Genomic DNA, 18,472 nt, shown 5'->3' with positions numbered 1-18,472 from the left:
ACGGTTCTTTTTAGTTTATCGCGAAGTTAATAATTCTTAAAAAAAAAACCTCCATTTGAGCTCACAGAAATGCAGAACTAAGCACATCATGAGTTTGCTAGGATTGTAGCAAGAAGCAGTAACCGTTTTTGCATTGACCACGGCAGCCCTTTGACGCTAGAGTAGTTTTTGTTGGGAATAGTGATGTTCAAGATTTGTCGATATCATTATTATATGCTTTAGGAATCTTTAAAGTTAAGTAAAATATTCATATTGTACTGCTATGCCAATAAGTAAAAACAATCTTAGCTCAAAACTCGTTTCAATTTTAAGCATAGATTGAAGTTTCTGATATACTCAAATATGAATCTACTTCATAAGTCAAGTAACACTTACTTAGTCTAAATGGTGTAAATTCACTCACCACAACTTATATGCTATCAATGCGCAAGTTGAAATCCAGTTTCGAAGTATTTTTCAAAGCGCCAGCGTCTGATCTTAGATTTTAACAAAAATTAAAATTAAATTGTTAAAGCACACATTACACGTAGAACATAAATCAGTGACCTGCGTGATCCTTTTATTTTTACCTAAACAGGTATTGGTATGTGACCCGGCTGACATTTAAAAATAAAACCTCAAACACTAATTTAAATTAATTTTGATTTTTTGTATTCGAGATCGTAACCATTTTGTGACGTAACTTATTTACGCTTAACTTTTTGGCCTAATATAAATAGATGATGATGCGTAGGCATTGGCATTACCTGATCGTGTCAATAAGTAGTAAATACAATATTTTATTAGTGTCAACAATAAGGCCTTGACCTCGCATTGAAAATAATAATGACTTCTCTATTTGGTATGTCAAATATTTATTAACAAAAATAATGAAGGACACAAATTGTGAGTTTATATTTTCACACTATCGTTTACGTAACATATTGATACAGCCTACATTAAATCATATAAATAAATATACTTGGATACAAGTGGTTATATTGTGCGGATATCGAACCCGCGACCTCTGGCAGTGGTTCGGTATGCAAACCACCAGGTCAAGCAAAGTGATCAGTATAATAATCCCAGGACCTGGGTGTACCTGGACAAGTGCTTGAGTAGTGATCACATACTGTTAAGTCTGCGACGCACATCACTATAACTTTTTGTAGCAAAACCGCTCTTATACCAACTGTATAAGATGCTGCAGTGCTTAAGCTTGATGTGCTGTCGTCTGAACCTCTTTATTCGTCCAAGGAAAACCTACTCAGAAGCTGGACGCGTGCGGAAACAGTCCGATGTCCAGCGATAGACTGTAGAGTGGGTCGATATCAGGGACGTAGCTACCGTATCAGCCGTATCAATGATACGGAGTCCCGGGCCTATTAGGCAGAGTAGGCAACTGTCTAAGAGCCCCAGGTTTTTAAGAAGCTTACCAGAGCCCCGGGATAGAGGACCCTGCTCAAAAAATAATAATCAATTTTGCAATGAGCTTTTTTAGATGACACACTGTAATTTTGGTTTTTGGACAAAAAGGGGCCCCTTGATCTTCAATGGCCCCCAACTTTAATGTTGATACAGAGCCCACCTTAGGCACGCTACGCCAACGCCACTGGCCGTAATCGATGACTCTATCAAAACTATCGATAGTGAAACTATCGCTACATTCCCCACACTAGCAGTCATCGGCTTTTGAATGCTCTGCAAGTTTTATTAGGTTTGTTTGCGAGCGGCGTTTATAGTTTGCAGATAATGTCTTTGAGCTGACAAAAAGGCTAACATTAACAGGGTTTTTACGTCGTTTCTGTTATATCAAAGCCTGTAGTCTCTAAGGTACGGGGACTTTATGGTAAAGCCTTTAGGAGACAGAATATCTACATACCTAATAGTAATGATAGTAACAAAATCTACCTACCTACTAACTTGGAATCATGGTTTGAACTCTACATCTTTAATCTACTGTACCTACATACTTCGTTTACCATGTTTTATTAAGTATACTTTCTTATTATTTATTTTAAACTCCGGATGACGATTCGCAGCAATTATGTACAACAATATTAATTTGTCTTCGAGGTGATGGTAGAGTAAAACATACTTACACCTTCAGAGTTACGTATTTTAACACTCATCTGCTTCATGCTTAATTTTTTTTTTTTACATAAATTATTATATTTTATCTGTGTCTACTAATTTATTTCAGACAAACAAAAAACAATATGAGTCTAATTCGTTATCTGTCTTCAAATAAAAACGTAAACATGACTTTTTTTTTATTTACAACATGGAGTCCACTTGGTCACGTTTTCCAAAATGGGATCACGTTCTAAATGCGTAATTACAACGCATCCCGACACGGGTGTGTTTTTTTAAATAATACATCTTTATAATCCGGTTTCGAAATTAAAAAGCGGACGTGAGCCGTTTCCAGCGCGTTTGTTAATTTTAGGCGCCAAAGTTGGCGTTTTCTTACAAACTCATTTTTTTTATTTACTACGAGGAAGCTCTTGGCCTGCATCTGACCTGATGGAAAGTGATGATCAGACTGAAGGTGGAAACGAGCTTCCACGACCACAGACACTGCTAGCTAGACAGTGCTAGCTAGATGTATTTAGCGACAGACTTAGATAACATGGTGGTAGCTAGCCAGGCGTACTTAGAACAAGCTGTTAAAACCAAACCGAACAGAAAAAAATCTGCCACCACTGAGAATCGAACCCTGGTCCTCCTGGTCCTGGTAATAAACCATGGGAATTCATGAAATGGCAGGTCAGGTATTAATTAATTAAATCAAGAGATGAGTAGGATGGTAACTTATTCTGAAATCCTATGCGTACAAAAGGAACGCATACGAGTAAAATAATACCTGACGACGTGTAGTTACCTACAGTGGCTATGCTTCTGGAATACACAGGACATCGTAATTCCCAAAAGCTGCTGACAAAACTGGTATGGTACTAGGTGTCTTACGGTATGAACACCATTAAGACAGAGTATAACCACAGGTATAACGTGAATCATGATAAGTAATCTATTGCTAAAAACTTGGAGAAAATCCTTAAGAAAACATGCGCTATGAAAGAAACACTTTTTTCCAGCAGAACCAATTTAGAAGCCTTAACTGTTAATCTATAAAAAAATCACATAGGTACTTAAATATAATATTACACAAAAAGTAAGTGTACCAAGCAGTGCCCCTGTCGTAACAGCGATGCAGATGCCCATTGCAATGGAACCCCACTCAGCATAATTACAGCCTGGGCCCCTGGTGACGAAGACCACGACACTTTTCAGTGTGTTCCAGTTGCGCTAGGCAATTCGACTGTATAATTCGGATAGGATCGAAATCCTGGAAGCACCGTCTACATTTGGGCACCGATAGACGACGCTATTAATTGTGTGAGCGTTGATTCAACATGGAATGCTTAATTGCATACCAACGTTGCACTTAACAGATGACTTGAAGCGATTTATGGCCGCCATATTGGATCTAGTGACAGATGGCGCGATTATGTGGTGGTGATAATTTACCTCGTACATCACGCGGAATCTCAGTACGTTATTGCATGTCCGACAAATAGGTAGCATAACAGTTACAGGTGCTGCCTGAAGATATTCATGGAACAAGGTATAACAGACGTCGTAACCCTAACATTTTAAGTAATAGGTAACTATGGTTCACTATAAAGTAAACGATATATTATTGAAAAAGAGGCTGACATAGGTGACTGTTTCTTCCGCCACTTCTTTTCAGCACCAGCCCATATGTTGTCCCGAAGTGGTGGTAGGGCAAGCTATATTTGGGCCGTGTATAAGTGCCCTAGAAAGGGCCTATGTACTGGATAATAAATTTGAATTTTTACCTACCATAAAAGCTGCTTTTTTATTTCGGCAATAAGTAATTAGAAGTTGTTTCCTCATCAGCCAGATAGCTTTGACCGTTCAACTCCTTGCCAGATTTTAGGATAGCTGCCAAAGCCGCAATGACCCAACAAACTTCAAGATGCACCAACATTCTGGCCTATGTTGGGACTTTGGTGCTCCCAAAGCATGTGCTGACAAACTTTCAGCTTTTATAAAATAACGTAGGTCTGGCGTTCACTGGCTCTTAGTCCATAATGTTAGTTTGATCAGATTGTCCAGACAATAGTTGTTAAGGGTGCACCACTGTCCATGGTAAATGGAAACGGATATGATTTGGTAAAGTAAAGAGACAAATAGACAAAGTGAGAGAGTGCAGGCTCTTTTTCAGTGTTTTTTTTTTCTTTAAGCGCCTAAAGATTACCTACCTATTTGTTCTATGATAACAAAAAAGTAATAGGTAGGCAGGCCTCCCACTAGGTAGGTGGACCGACGATCTGGTGAGGGTCACGGGAGGTGCCTGGATGCGAGCGGCGCAGGACCGGTCTTTGTGGAAATCCTTGGAGGAGGCCTTTGTCCATCAGTGGACGTCTTTCGGCTGAAACGAACGAAATAGGTATTTGGTATTAGTGTTCAATAGATCCCTCCCATTTTAAGTTTTTCGTACGTTTATACTGACACAGTTCAAGCATCAATTTGGCACATAACGGGCGATATCTACGGGTTTACGGTGCGGGAGTACCGATAAAATGTTTTTTGCGTCCGTAGCAAATGCAGAGGGCATAGGGCCGCCACCACAACCACGTGTTAAGTTAATGTTTTACTTAATATCCATCGTTTTTCATGTTTATGATGAGCTGGACCAGACCACGACCAGACGTATTAGAGTAGGCGCACACCGTTGATTTTTCGTCGGCCAATAGTTTAGTCGGGCAGTTGATCAGAGCCCCGATTACGGTAACTTTTAACGTTTCCAATCCAGACGCGTTTCTGATTCTGCAATACGATTGGTCAAAACAGCTGACGTACGCTGTTGAACGACCAATCGTATCGCAGAATCGAGAAGCGTGTCTGGATTGGAGACGTTAAAAATTACCGTAATCGGGGCTCAGTATGGGCATGTATGGGAGTGCGCACACTACGCCGATTCGATTTGGCCGATTCTTCATACAAATTAAAATCGGGCACAACTATCGGCCAACTAAAAATCAACGGTGTGCGCCTACTCTTAAACAAACCTACGTTCTACTTATTCTTTATTCCAATTTTAAAGTAAACAGGGTGAGCGCCGTAGAATGCAATTTGCAAAATGCGCATTTTTCAACACCTACTAACTGATTTTATACAAACGAACTCCTGCAAATATATTAGTAACTAGCTGACTTGGCGAACTCCGAACCGCCCATGTTCATCAGTAATATTTCAGCATTCTAAATCTAATGGTGATTTTTTTTTCAAATTGGTCCATTATTTTCGGAGCCTATTCAATACAATTCTCTTTAATTAGTGTAGAAAAAAAAAGTGCGCATTTTGCGAAGTTTACATTCTGTGTCATACCCCTTTGAACGCCACACTTGGGAATCAAATGCAGGTTCCAAACACCTTCGAGCGCCACACTTGGGAATCAAATGCAGGTTCCTTATGGATCGATCTACACTATTAGACGAAGGTTACGTGAGTGGCAGCCCTGCATAAACCGCATGACGCCACCCACCGCAATCGATGCGCCGCTCGTGCCCGATGTATGATTTAATTAATTTGCACTCAATTTCGGTGCAGGAAAATTTGGACAGCTAGACGAAGACTAAAAGGAAATCTCAACAAAATCATAGTGAACTGGCAGGCGATTCAAATCTTCAATCTATCTATACTAATATTATAAATGCGAAAGTAACTCTATCTGTCTGTCTGTCTCTCTTTCACGCCTAAGCCACTAAACCGATTTTGTTGAAATTTAGCATAGAGATAGTTTGAGTCCCGGGAAAGGACATAGGATAGTTTTTATCCCGGTTCTTGAAACAGGGACGCGCGCGATAAAGTTTTTCTGTGACAGACAAAATTCCACGCGGGCGAAGCCGCGGTCGGAAAGCTAGTTTTATATAAATGCCAGCCGGTCTATGTGCGACATGATAAAATGTAATCAATAAATTTAGACGTTAAAAGTGTAGCTCATCGCGTAAAATCAATAAAATGTCGCGTCGCTTTTCACGGCGCGTATCCTAGGTTTCCTAGGCTAGAAGTACTTTACTATCATCACGGTTTAAATGAATAAATAATGTACCTAGTAATCATTAACAAGCAAGACTTAGACAAGCGCGGGATTCGAACCGGCCAGCGAGTGCGGTATTTGTCAAGTTATAAATAAATAATTACGACATGATTGATTCATACATAATTGGCGTTTCTATTGTTTCTATTATGATAAGTGTTACATTGTCTATAGCTCAATATAATAAAGCGAAAGATTAGGTAAAATCCAAGATTTGAAATGATGTTTATATCCAGAACAGAGAGAACATTATATCTTAATACGAATGGAATCAAAGAATAAAATAAATAGAACTTCAATAATAATAAAATCTATTAAAAATATAGAATAATGTAATTGTCCATTACTTACAAAATAAAACTAAAACTAGTGACTCCATCAACTCTCATCAAACACAATCTTTTTACCCTGGAAAGGTTTTATACCGGACTGACGTTTTTTAGCCTCCCACGACGGATGTAACTTTTCTGGCTTCGATTCAATTTGCTTCGGTTCTTCGTTCCTATCAAAATTAGACCTTTTATCCGTGAATTTCCTGCTATCATTTTTAAACTTGCCAAAACTGTCTTGGTCATACTTATTTGTACTATTTTTGTTAAATCCATTCTGTTTGTTAAACCTATTATCGGGTGCAAAGTTGTCATTTCTTGGTTTTATTTTGGGGACATGGCCGAACATGGCGGCTCTCCTAATTTTCCTATTACCTTGTTTGTGTACCTCTTTCACCTCATCTGGGGGTCTCGGCTCTACAACCGACATGTAATTCTCACCAGTCGATGTGATGAAGAACGGATCAACTACCTTATTCTCTGGAACCGGACTTTCGCTGACATCTTTCTTGAACTTACGTGACAGCAATTTCTCGTTTAGGTTTTTATTTTTGCCTTGTTTATGCTTATCTTTTTTATTATCTAATTTTTTGTTAAGCTTAAGGGGTTTAGGCTTTACATCTTGTTGGGTTTTAACATCAGATACTTTACTAGTAGTTTTAGGATTAACCTTCTTAGTATCTGCTGTAATAGCTTTAGCTAATTTACCAGTAGAGCTTGGTGTTTCAACATCGGATTCTGAATCCTCGCCAATTTTAGATTCACTATCAGACTCTTTACCATTTTCATCATTCGATTCATTTTCAGATTCACTGTCTCGATCCATTTCCTCATCATCTGAAGATTCTTCTTTTTCATTAGACTTATCATCATCTGAAATATTCTCCCTTGGTTCATCCCCATCATCTTCATCCATACAATCATCTTTTTCTGCAAGCTCATCATCATCATCGTCAGATAAGTTTTTATCAGTATTCAAATTGCCAGTCATTTCAATATCTTCTACATCCCATTCTCCTTCTGCATTAACAACCTTTGCCTCTTTGCCTTTCTTTTTATTTTTCTGTTTCTCTTTGGCCTCTTTCTTCATTTTCTTTCTTTCTTCTCTAGACATCAGCAAGTCATCAATGGGCACTGATGAGAACCTGCTCCTTATGAATTTGTACTTGTCCTGAAGAGACTTGTGGAGTAGAAGCCGGGCACAGGCCTTATCTTGGTCGACATTGGGTTTATTCAAATAACTATTAAGGTCACCTTTGTGTGTGATTATGAACTTGGCGAGATCCTTGGGTTTGATTTTCTGGAAGAAAATAAAGAACAATTTCAATCTTATTTTCTATATTGATAAAATTATTGAGTTGCCTAACACTTTACTCAACAACATCTATAGAAATGTATTCAATATGACAGTGTCATCATCAACATCATTTCAGCCACAGGACGTGCACTGCCGAACATAGACCTCCCCCAATGACTTCCACTATGACTATGATAAGCTCTTTCCGGCAGCTACGCCTGCATGAGAATCAGTTTGCCACAAATCTGTATAAATTATAACCTACGTTATTATGTAGTATAAACAATAATACTGTAACTAACGTCCACTTGGTAGTTCTTTTTGTGAAACAAATGTTCATACAAACTTAAGCATTTATAAAAATTAATAAAAATTACCTTTATTATTAAGACTTCGTTCACAGCAGCTGTTGCCTTTCTCTTCAACTTTTCCTTTAGGTTTTCAGGAGCTTTCTTTTCAACAAGAGTTTTAGATTTCCTTGTTAGTTTGTGGATGATCTGGATTTTAGCTTGGTTTAGTTTTTTCTTCAATAGAATAAGCTGAAAATTTTAAGATAATTTCATTATTGGGTAACATGGTTCATTATTATATGTATTGTATGTATACAGGTTCAGAGTCGAACACAGGCTCTGCCAAGTAGAGAGAAGAAAGTAACAAGAAGTTTAAAATGCCTTGTCTTGAGGTCTTGAGTTTATAGAAATAATATCTTAAAAATTCCATTTTTTTTTGACAATGCTTGCTCTCAAAAGATGATCTTGTAAAGCTTTGAATCATTTACCTCATTGTTAAAAGCCTGTTTAACAGCACCGACTTCCATGATTACAAGATTATTCTTGCAAAATTTAAGGTTATGTTACCTATGAATTTCATACACTTCACTCGAATATTTTTACAGCCATATGATGTTCTTGATACATAGATGTACATAATATTTTTAAGCTGTACCAATAAATAATTTATTAATTCATTTATAAAGTGAATAAAATGCAGATAAACATGACATTAACGCCGACAAACCACCATGTGATTTTGACAGTTGAAACTTCGTTTTTGACATTGACAGTATACTTTTTAATCAAGTCACTTAAAAAAATTCTTGATAGCAACAACCATTATTAGCCTATCATAGACAAAAGTCTAATAAGTAACGTTATTGTTATAAGGACTAAAGCTTCGGCCAAACCAACGCGTTCATCTTGCGTCCACGTTATGGTACAGTACAGCCAAACCAAAACGTTAAGCCTGCGTCCGTGATAGCGATCACAAATCTTAAAAAATATTTAGTCAAACAATAGTAGCTCATGGTGAAAGACAAAACACTCTTCTGGTCTGGACTGGATAGAAGGTCGCTGTTGCCTTTAGTCGAGGTTTCAAAATCCGTAATTATTTAACTATCAAAAATATTGACTATTTAATTAAACTACAGCTCAAAAAAACGTGTACGCTATCCCTAACGCTATCAGCTACATACTAAAATAACAGTAACGGTAACGGTATGCAAACGTTCTAAATTGACGTAGGGCTAGTATGCCACATTCTCATAAGAAAAAAAAGTTAAACAGTTTCTCTTTGGTCGGATCTGTCAATCCGTAAAGTACGTAAATAATTTTGAAGAAAGTATTTTAAAATATCTATAGAATCTGTGATTATTCCTTTTTATTTATGTGCAGTTTAGTACTCTAAATACTGGAATAGAAGTTTGGCATACGTATTTTGTTTCTCACCGTGACCGTATTTGTTTTTCAGCATGGCTCCCCGGTTTGAGATCGCAGTCGGTCTGCGAAAAGGCCACAAAACAACTAAAATATCTGCCGGCAAGAAAGGCAGGGAAGACAAAACCATCAAAATAAGACCAGCTAGATTGAAGGGTGTAAGTATTTGTTTGGTACCTTATCTGTATTGTTGAGGTTATGTTTGTGTATCTACAATTTATTTGAAGTTACTCTTTTGCCCCGTGTTGGTCACTTTACGCCTATTATTTACGTCAGGAACTTGATAAGAGTATACTGCAGTGGAAAATATAATAACTTTGACCCGTTACAGTTTTTCCTAGTGTCATTACTCAAATCTAATTCAATCCCCATGACTACTTTACTTCCCATGTTCGATGCTAAATTTCTACGGTGTATTTGATACCAAGAATAAATTAATTAAATTATCACCGAGCAACCTTCAAATTCCACTGTCCACCGTGTCTCTCTAAACACTCGACATTGGCAAAACCAGTGTGCTTCAAATTCGCACCATTGGAGCCATTAGACAGAATTATAATAATAATACGAAACTATCATTTGGACAGTAAGCTATCCGGGACTACTCAATCTTCACTGGTTGAGTTTCATTGGAGACTAAGCTGTAGATCCTGGCTGTACAGGAGTTTTAGCATTTAGTTTATTTGTTGTTTTTAAAAATTTTATATGTTATATTGCAGCTGCAAACAAAGCATTCAAAATTCGTGCGAGATCTAGTCCGTGAGGTTGTTGGTCATGCACAGTATGAGAAGAGAGCTATGGAGTTACTGAAGGTATGTTTATTTTAAAATTTTATTCCTATTACCACTGTACTTTCATGACCTTAATGTTGGAAATGGTACAGTACAGATGAAAGTACATCAGCCTGTACATTATATTTGACACTAGCTTTTGCCCACGGACCCGTGTGAAATTTAGTGTCACAGATCGGCATAAATTATAGCCTACATGTTAATCTGGGTTACAAACAATAATACTGTAAGGTTCAACAAAATCCGTTCAGTAGTTTGTGCGTGAAAGAGTAACAAACATCCAGACATCCAAACTTTAGCATTTATAATATTAGTAGGATGAAATAGTCTAAACTGTAAAAACATTTGAGAATGCGTAAAGCTATTGTGATTTATATAAAATTTATCTCAATGAAAGACAACAGCTCATCAGACTACATTTTTGTCGCAAAATTGCTGCTCCTATTTCAAGTAGAGGCCACAGTGTCTAACTTTTATGTGCTGTCATCTGTACCTTAGATAGAACAACTGCAAAATTTAAGTGACTCCCTCCTGCTCTGCTATATGAAATAAAATAAAGATAATCCTACTAATATTATGAATGCGAAAGTTTGGATGTCTGGATGTTTGTTACTCTTTCACGCAAAAACTACTGAACGAATTTTGATGAAACTTCAGTATTATATGTTTGTAACCCAAAATAACAGATATAGGCTATAATTTATGACGATCTGTGACAAACGAAACTTCACGCGGGTGAAGCCGCGGGCATAAGCTAGTAATGAACTAAATGGTTGTACACCAAAAATTTGTTTGTTTGTATGAACACCAGAAAATTGATTTTGAGATCTACATTATTTTGTGCAACCATGATCCTAGAATCATTGAAAACTGCATTATAGTTAACATTATAGGCATTATTTTACTGGAATTACACATTTATTGGGTGCCTGCCTTTCCTTTTCTGGTACCAGGATATCCGAATACTAAATCTCACAAGTTGTATTATTATAATTTATTGATAGTTTTCCAGGAATGAAGTTGAAGTCCTGTTATGAATTAAACAGAGTAGAATTCTCTTATTACGAGCTTTTTTCACCTTAGCCATTTTACTACACGGCAGTATCGTGACATGAATAGTTTCTAAAAGGCATAAAGTACAATTTGATTGGCCTCAGACTTATGTCCCTTCATGAGTTTTAGCGAGCTGCCACACTGGCGGATTGCAACGTTTCCGCCTCGAGTGAGCGGCGTACGATACACTGGAGTGTATCGCTTTGAAAACGCTTGTAAACCGCCAGGGTGGCAGGGCCCTTAGCCTAAGCCTAGGCATAGATCACCAACTTTTAGTTGGCCGATAGTTGGATCGGGCTGTTAATCAGTACGGTGATATCGGACGATTCTTCATACAATTTAAAATCGGGTCCAACTATCGGCCAACTAAAAATCGGAGCGCTTTCACATTTAGGTGATTTAGCAACGCTACAAACTTTCATACTATGTGACAGCGGATGCATGCATTTCATTATTATAAAAACGCCGCTTCGCTGCTGTCGCCCTTCTAACGCCCTGATGTGAAAGCGCTCTAAGAGCCTAAGCACACGATGCTGCGACACCCGGAGCGGTGTGTTACTCCTCTTAGGTCTGTCGCCTGTCTCTCGTTTCGCTCGTGAACCGTATGTTACATAAACATTATCTAAAGTCGTGGTCTCCCGTCTTGATCACTTTTCTCTATCAGTGGTACAATTTAGTGTCCTTTGAACACCCACGGATACAATGCCCTGGGTGATCAAATTGGACTCCAGTTAAATTATTATTTTAGTGTCCTCTGATCACCTATAAATAAATCATACCTCTGAATAGTCACATGCATGTCCAATTTGTTTGTTGCGGTTTTTATAAAATATCAAAAATGTTACAAAACAAAATATGTAAGTAATACAACAATTGGACATTGTGACTATTCAGAGGAGGTGTGATTTGTTTGTAGGTGATCAAAAGACACTAAAATAATAATTTAACTGGAGTCCACTTTGATCACCCAGGGCATTGTATACGTGGGTGATCAAAGTGGAATAGACCCAACACCATATCAGTGCGCGAACTGCCATCATTATTTGAATGTTCACTTGTTCCCAGGTGTCAAAGGATAAGCGTGCACTGAAATTCCTGAAGCGTCGCCTGGGCACACACATCCGCGCCAAGAGGAAGCGTGAAGAACTAAGCAACGTACTGACTCAGATGAGGAAGGCCGCCGCCCAGGCGCACCATGCACACCATTAAGTGAATAAACTAATACTTAAGATGTGGTGTTTCTTTTACTCGTCATAATCAGATCCAAAGGACACCTCACTGGATGTGTTTTGCGGGCGGTTAATTAAAATGAACTCAGCCGGCATCTTGTATGAACAACATTTCGATCAGGGCAACGGTCTACGGCATTTGGTTTCTAAACTTATTTCAACCATAAAAAACATTCCGCGCCCTCCCTCCTCCAGTCAAGATTATTTATTGGTCGTATCGAGCAGTCTGGAATGCATTCTCTCAGCGGTCGGCGCGGTCGCAGGTTTTTTATACTTAAGTACACAAATGGTCTGCGCCTTCCCTGGGGGGGGGGGGGGGGGGCGCCCCCCACTTTGGGAACCAATAGTCTACGGTCAGGCCAAAACTATCTAACTAGCGTTTGGTTGTTTTTTCTCGTGCCCGCATCAATACAAAATTTATAGAAATCGGTAATGATGTTCATACATATTGCGGGGCGCGGGCAACGATCACTCGCAGAACGCATCCAAGTGTGGCAAATCCTTTAACTCTCCATCTTCCACCTCTGCGTTTAATTATTCCTACACTACCCACGCTGGCGCTCCTCCCATTTCTTTTTCCTTGCAAGATCATCAGCCTGTCTAAGTTTCCAATTTTCGGGCCGGGCTGCTAAGAACTGCTGCCCAACAGTCATTTCATTCATCACGAGCTATATCCCTCCACTGCCACTCATCAAGTCCCACTGGCTGGACTAAAGGAAGAATGATTTATTTCAAATCTTATTTTTTAGGAGGCTCTTCAGGGCAATTATACACTTCGAGTCTTCTCACTAGTACCACAGAATAATAATAAGTACTACGTACAGAAGTTTTACTTCGCGGAGGTATTTAAAAAAATGTATGCTCAATGTCATTAACAATATGGTGTAATTTAGCCTGTCTCAAGAGTCAAGCACCATTTTGTTGACAAACGTCAGTGATCTGCACTGCGCCGAAGCTATAGGGCTGACTTCGGTAAAATGATGTGACGTGAGGTGCCATAAACTGCGGAAAATGGCGGAAGAAATCATAGAAGAAATACATGATTTAGCATGAATTATCATGAATAATACCCTTAAATGCATGATTTTTTATTTAGTTATGAAAAAAATATTTCAATTAGATTTTTAGTCACAGATAGGGGGAAAAATAATAAAAAAAATCTTAGTACGAAAAAAAAGTATATTTTTGAAAATTAACAGTATGTAGCCAAATGTCTACACCATGCGTTTTTATGCCATAAAATTGTTCTATGGTTTGTTTATTTGGCTTTTCTTTTCAGCATGTTTGGCTCGCTATCTGAAAAGGAAATTGAGGTAGCTCTTGCTGCTTTAAATGATGGTGCAGTCTCAGAACATGATGAAAATTTAAATGATGATAACATCGATTATTACCGGGAACGTACGGGAATTATTGCATGATCGGGATGAGGAGTCCATAGATCATAATCTGCCCTTGGAACATAACGAAGACCCTGGAACATAACCCTCCCATAGTCTATGAAGAGGAGCATTATATTAGATCAGATCTTCGTTATGTTCCAGGGTCTTCGTTATGTTCCAAGGGTAGATTATGATCTATGGACTCCTCATCAAGATCATGCAATAAATCCCGTACGTTTGGGTAATAATCGATGTTATCATCATCTACATTTTCATCATCTTCTGAGACTGCACCATCATTTGAAACAGCAAGAGCTGCCTCAATTTCCTTTTCAGATAGCGAGCCAAACATGCTGAAAAGAAAAGCCAAATAAGCAATCCATAGAACAATTTTATGGCATAAACGCATGGTGTAGACATTTGGCTACATACACAAAAATCAAGTCGAAGGCACATTCGGGATAGATTACCAAAAAAATAAGTTATAATAATGAATTCTTACATTCTTTCTAACATATACGTATTTTTTTCCAATTGTTTTAGCAATTAATTCTCACTGAATCCGAAATTCAAATACCAGAAATTTTAACACTACCAATTTTTTCTCTTTCGCAATCGCTACGTCAAATATCGGTTAATTTTTTTTCAAATCTACCTTCATTTGCGGTTTTTTTATTTTTATTATGATGTTTTCTTTGATATTAGCATACGTTCAAAAACGCTTTTAAAATGTGTTACTTTTTATTATTAAAAAAGTACATCGTAGACATATGGCAACAGTATGCATTTAAGGGTTAATAACTACTTATTTACCTCTCAGTGTCTTGAGGCAACTTAAAAAAGTACATTCTGTGTTTTTATTATTATTTAGGCAGTTAAATACTGCACAGTATTTAGTACACCATTTTCTTTATTTTCTTCCATCATCATACCTACACAAGAATACGCGTGCGTGAGTCAGTGTTCGCTCGTATGTGAGGCCTTGTCGAATAGTATCCTGTAGGTGGGCCATCGTGCGTGTTTTGTTTTCGATGTAAACCCGCGCAGATGAACAGGCCTGCTAGTACTAGTACCAGACCTGTGACTATTACTTTATTTGTAGGTTCTTGCCATAATTATCACCACTTCGGAACAAAAATTTCAGCCGGTGGGTGCTGAGAAGTGGCAAAAGAAACTTATACCTACCTATGAATGGAGAATGGAGGTGTGATCACTGAAATACTTTCATAGCATTTACGGCTAGCGCTAAGTTAGTAGACAGATGAGAAAGAATAAGTACTAAGGTACAATCACTGTGAGCAGAGTAAATACAAATGAGTAGGTCATCTTCATAGAAACTCCACGCTAAATTTTGTCAGTGTGTGCGTGCGCGCCGCATACGTATTAGCGCGCTCACATATCGTCAGTTGCAGGTTCACTTGGGGTAACTGACAAAATACAGTTTTTCAGTAGAGCCGTTTAAAGTTTTTTTTCGTCTTAAATCGGACATAACTTTTTTCCTATTTAACCTTTTTTGGATCTGTTTTTACAGAAATGCTTAGAATTCTACGCGGTTTTAGATTAAATAAAAAGAATTATCTAATATGTCTTAGTTAAGGAAATAAATTGCAGTTACACCAATGTATTTTTGTACTTTTGACAGTTACACTAATTTTACACCATACTTTTGGAAAAAACATAGGTCAAATTGGTGTAAGTACTGCCCAAATTAAAATAATTTGATGTTTTTGCTGGGTTTTGTTTACTTAGTTGCTGTATAATTTATGTAAAAGTATTAAAAAATAAGAGAATTCATGAAAAAAATTACATTTTGTCGTTTTCTTTGTTTTTTATTTTATTTTATTAGAAGTAACTTTTATTTTATTCATTAAAAAATGTTAAAAAAAGCCATGGGAATCATGAAAATATGTGTATTTAATTTTTTTAAGACAGAAATATTGAAATAACTAAAGTATTACTGTGAAACTAAGTAATTTCAATATTTTTTTAAGTTTTGACTTACCAATACCGTATTTAGCTCTACAGGGCAACTTAAACTGAAAACAAAATGGATTTGATTTCCCACCTCTTTATAGCAATGTTGAATTAAGGTCATGAGTACTACAACAGTAAAAGTAACAGAGTAACAACAGGTTAATGTTAGCAACGCGCAGTGACGCCTAGTTGGCTGGATAGTTGCTCAATTTCAATTATTTTTTTTGTTGAGCTAACTTTAACTTCTTTAACTGATACTGCTGGTATAATAATAATGTAATATGCCTTAAAACTTTCTAAATTCCTATTTTATTTCATGTTATAAACCTTAGCAAATCAGTGTAATTGCAAAGTTTTGTAGCAAAATTTTTACATTATTACAGATACACCAATTCAACCTGGTAAAATTATTACAATGTCAGTTACACCAACATTTTGAAGGAAATCTGAAAAGTTCACACCTGAAAATGTCCGTGTAATTGTAATTTTTTTAAAGCTAGAATTTTTTTACGTATACCATTCGAAAGAGCAGAAAAAACTAAGAAAAACTGTATATTTAACTCAAAAACCGTATTTTGTCAGTTACCCCAAGTGAACCTGCAACTGACGATATATACAAACCGCACTCGATGCGTTTCTATGAAGATGACCTACTCATTTGTATTTACTCTGCTATGAGGCAGGCCTCCGTCACTCGCCTATGCCGGCCGAGATAATTACCTATAGCGCGCGACAACTTCAAGTTGCAAATCAGTCAGGGCCGCCACGCGCCTGTGAACACACGCGTATTTCTACACACGCTCGGTCGATCATCGTCGCAATCAAGATTTATTGTTCCAAACAGCACTGTTATTCTTCTTTAATGGAAAATCGTAATATCTTCTATACTTATAATAAATCTGTAGAGAGGTCAATTCTGTACATGAAATATATTTTCAAAATAACTATCAGGGGGTGATTAGTGATCGATACTGATGCCAAAAATGCAATCAGTAAATTTTTTGTCTGTCTGTCTGTCTGTCTGTCTGTCTGTCTGTCTGTATGTTCCTTATAGAAACAAAAACTACTCGACGGATTTTAACGAAACTTGGTACAATTATTCTTCATACTCCTGGGCAGGTTATAGGATACTTAGGAATTCCCACGGGAACGGGAATTAGCGGGAAAATCCTTTTGTATGAAAAATCTAAACCGCTTAAGTTAGACGCTTGAAATTTGGCAAGCAGGTACCTTAGTAAACTTAAAGCTTAGTTACAACAGGATATTGCAAAATTCCCACGGGAACGGGAGTTAGCGGGAAAAAACATTTGTATGAAAAAATCTAAACCGCGTAAGATAGACGCTTGAAATTTGGCATGCAGGTACCTTAGTAAACTTAAAGCTTAGTTACAACAGGATATTGCAAAATTCCCACGGGAACTGGAATTAGCGGGAAATTTCTTTTGTATGACTGACTCACTGACATACCCACGCACAGCCTAAACGGCTAAACGTAGGCACTTGAAATTTAATAAGGGACGTAGCTTAGGTACCGTAGAGGTGCACTAAGAAAGGAATTCCCGAAATTCCCACAGGAACAGGAATTACCGGGAAAATCCTTTTGTATGAAAAATCTAAACCGCTTAAGTTAGACGCTTGAAATTTGGCATGCAGGTCCCTTAGTAAACTTAAAGCTTAGTTACAACAGGATATTGCGAAATTCCAACGGGAACGGGAGTTAGCGGGAAAAAACATTTGTATGAAAAAATCTAAACCGCGTAAGATAGATGAAGGGGGTAAAACGGGATCCACGCGTACGAAGTCGCGGGCGGCCGCTAGTTTAGGAATAATAATAAAATTAACTGTAGTAATTTAAATAAGTAATTAAAAAAATCTACACTTTTTAAATAATTTTGAAATACTTATGACAAAAAACTGTAGCAAAAAAATTATTTTATCTAATAAAAACATTAACTTTACTATACCGTGTCTATTTTCCGACACTACACCTTTTAAAACTGTTTGTCCAATTTCGAATTATCGCAACACTAAAGTTTATTAATAGGACTTTAGAGATGGTACGATTATACAAACACCACTAGACTAAAGTTTACCAATAATAGATACAATAAATGCTTCTTAAAATTAAGTTTTTATTTATTTTACTTTGCTTATACAACCCTGACGCTTGAGCTGTGAGGTAGATCAATTCTGAACACAAAAAAATTGCGCTCTTGTGTGCGATGTAGTATGTGCGTTGGATATTTTGCATTATTATTATTACCGTTAACATGCCGGCATCTGATCCTACACAAAGGAGTGCAATTTCTGTTGCTACTATTATGTATTCTGTGTATGAGGATAGGATACTCACCACTTCACTAGGGTGGCGCCACTGTTGAGGTAGGTAAGGTCCTATCACTCGTTTACACCTTTATCAACTTCTTTTTTTATTGTCTGTAAACCACTAGATGGCGTTACACAGCCTGAAAAAGGTTGGTAGGCAACTTAACGTTGGCAGAAGGCCACTGATCGGAAAAAGCGTTACTCGGTTCAGATTTTAGGAGAACAACTGGGTAAACTAACCTAGTTATGGTGGCATGCCAACAAATCGGTCATC

The 18,472-nt window shown here is 37.4% G+C and overlaps 2 protein-coding genes across 2 annotated transcripts; one reads left to right on the top strand and one right to left on the bottom strand.

Moving 5' to 3' along the window:
- Window positions 1–6,403: 6,403 nt before the first annotated feature.
- Window positions 6,404–8,763, bottom strand: LOC135079090 (MATH and LRR domain-containing protein PFE0570w-like). The gene is made up of 3 exons (XM_063973694.1): window positions 8,514–8,763; window positions 8,113–8,274; window positions 6,404–7,738 (listed from the first exon to the last, which is right to left on the bottom strand). Exons 1-3 carry the CDS (start codon window positions 8,550–8,552, stop codon window positions 6,488–6,490), a joined length of 1,452 nt encoding a protein of 483 aa, XP_063829764.1. The 5' UTR covers window positions 8,553–8,763; the 3' UTR covers window positions 6,404–6,487.
- Window positions 8,764–9,250: 487 nt separating this feature from the next.
- LOC135079089 (large ribosomal subunit protein eL36) lies at window positions 9,251–12,522 on the top strand. Its single transcript, XM_063973693.1, has 4 exons — window positions 9,251–9,329; window positions 9,482–9,605; window positions 10,167–10,259; window positions 12,357–12,522. Exons 2-4 carry the CDS (start codon window positions 9,483–9,485, stop codon window positions 12,498–12,500), a joined length of 360 nt encoding a protein of 119 aa, XP_063829763.1. The 5' UTR covers window positions 9,251–9,329; window position 9,482; the 3' UTR covers window positions 12,501–12,522.
- The last annotated feature ends 5,950 nt before the right edge of the window (window positions 12,523–18,472 follow it).

The sequence above is a fragment of the Ostrinia nubilalis genome, chromosome 16 (genome assembly GCF_963855985.1).
Source record: "Ostrinia nubilalis chromosome 16, ilOstNubi1.1, whole genome shotgun sequence".
Taxonomy (NCBI): Eukaryota; Metazoa; Arthropoda; class Insecta; order Lepidoptera; family Crambidae; genus Ostrinia; species Ostrinia nubilalis.
Note: the sequence above shows the minus strand (reverse complement) of the source record. Positions and strands in the feature narration are given on the sequence as shown.

Bases quoted from the DNA above. Each gene is read 5' to 3' on its own strand.
- LOC135079090 (XM_063973694.1), bottom strand. From the start codon at position 8,552: ATGGAAGTCGGTGCTGTTAAACAGGCTTTTAACAATGAG. The intron at 8,275-8,513 runs GTAAATGATTCA...TAAAATTTTCAG, and splicing joins AACAGGCTTTTAACAATGAG to CTTATTCTATTGAAGAAAAA. The intron at 7,739-8,112 runs GTAATTTTTATT...ATTTTCTTCCAG, and splicing joins ACGAAGTCTTAATAATAAAG to AAAATCAAACCCAAGGATCT.
- LOC135079089 (XM_063973693.1), top strand. From the start codon at position 9,483: ATGGCTCCCCGGTTTGAGATCGCAGTCGGTCTGCGAAAAGGCCACAAA. The intron at 9,606-10,166 runs GTAAGTATTTGT...GTTATATTGCAG, and splicing joins GACCAGCTAGATTGAAGGGT to CTGCAAACAAAGCATTCAAA. The intron at 10,260-12,356 runs GTATGTTTATTT...ACTTGTTCCCAG, and splicing joins GAGCTATGGAGTTACTGAAG to GTGTCAAAGGATAAGCGTGC.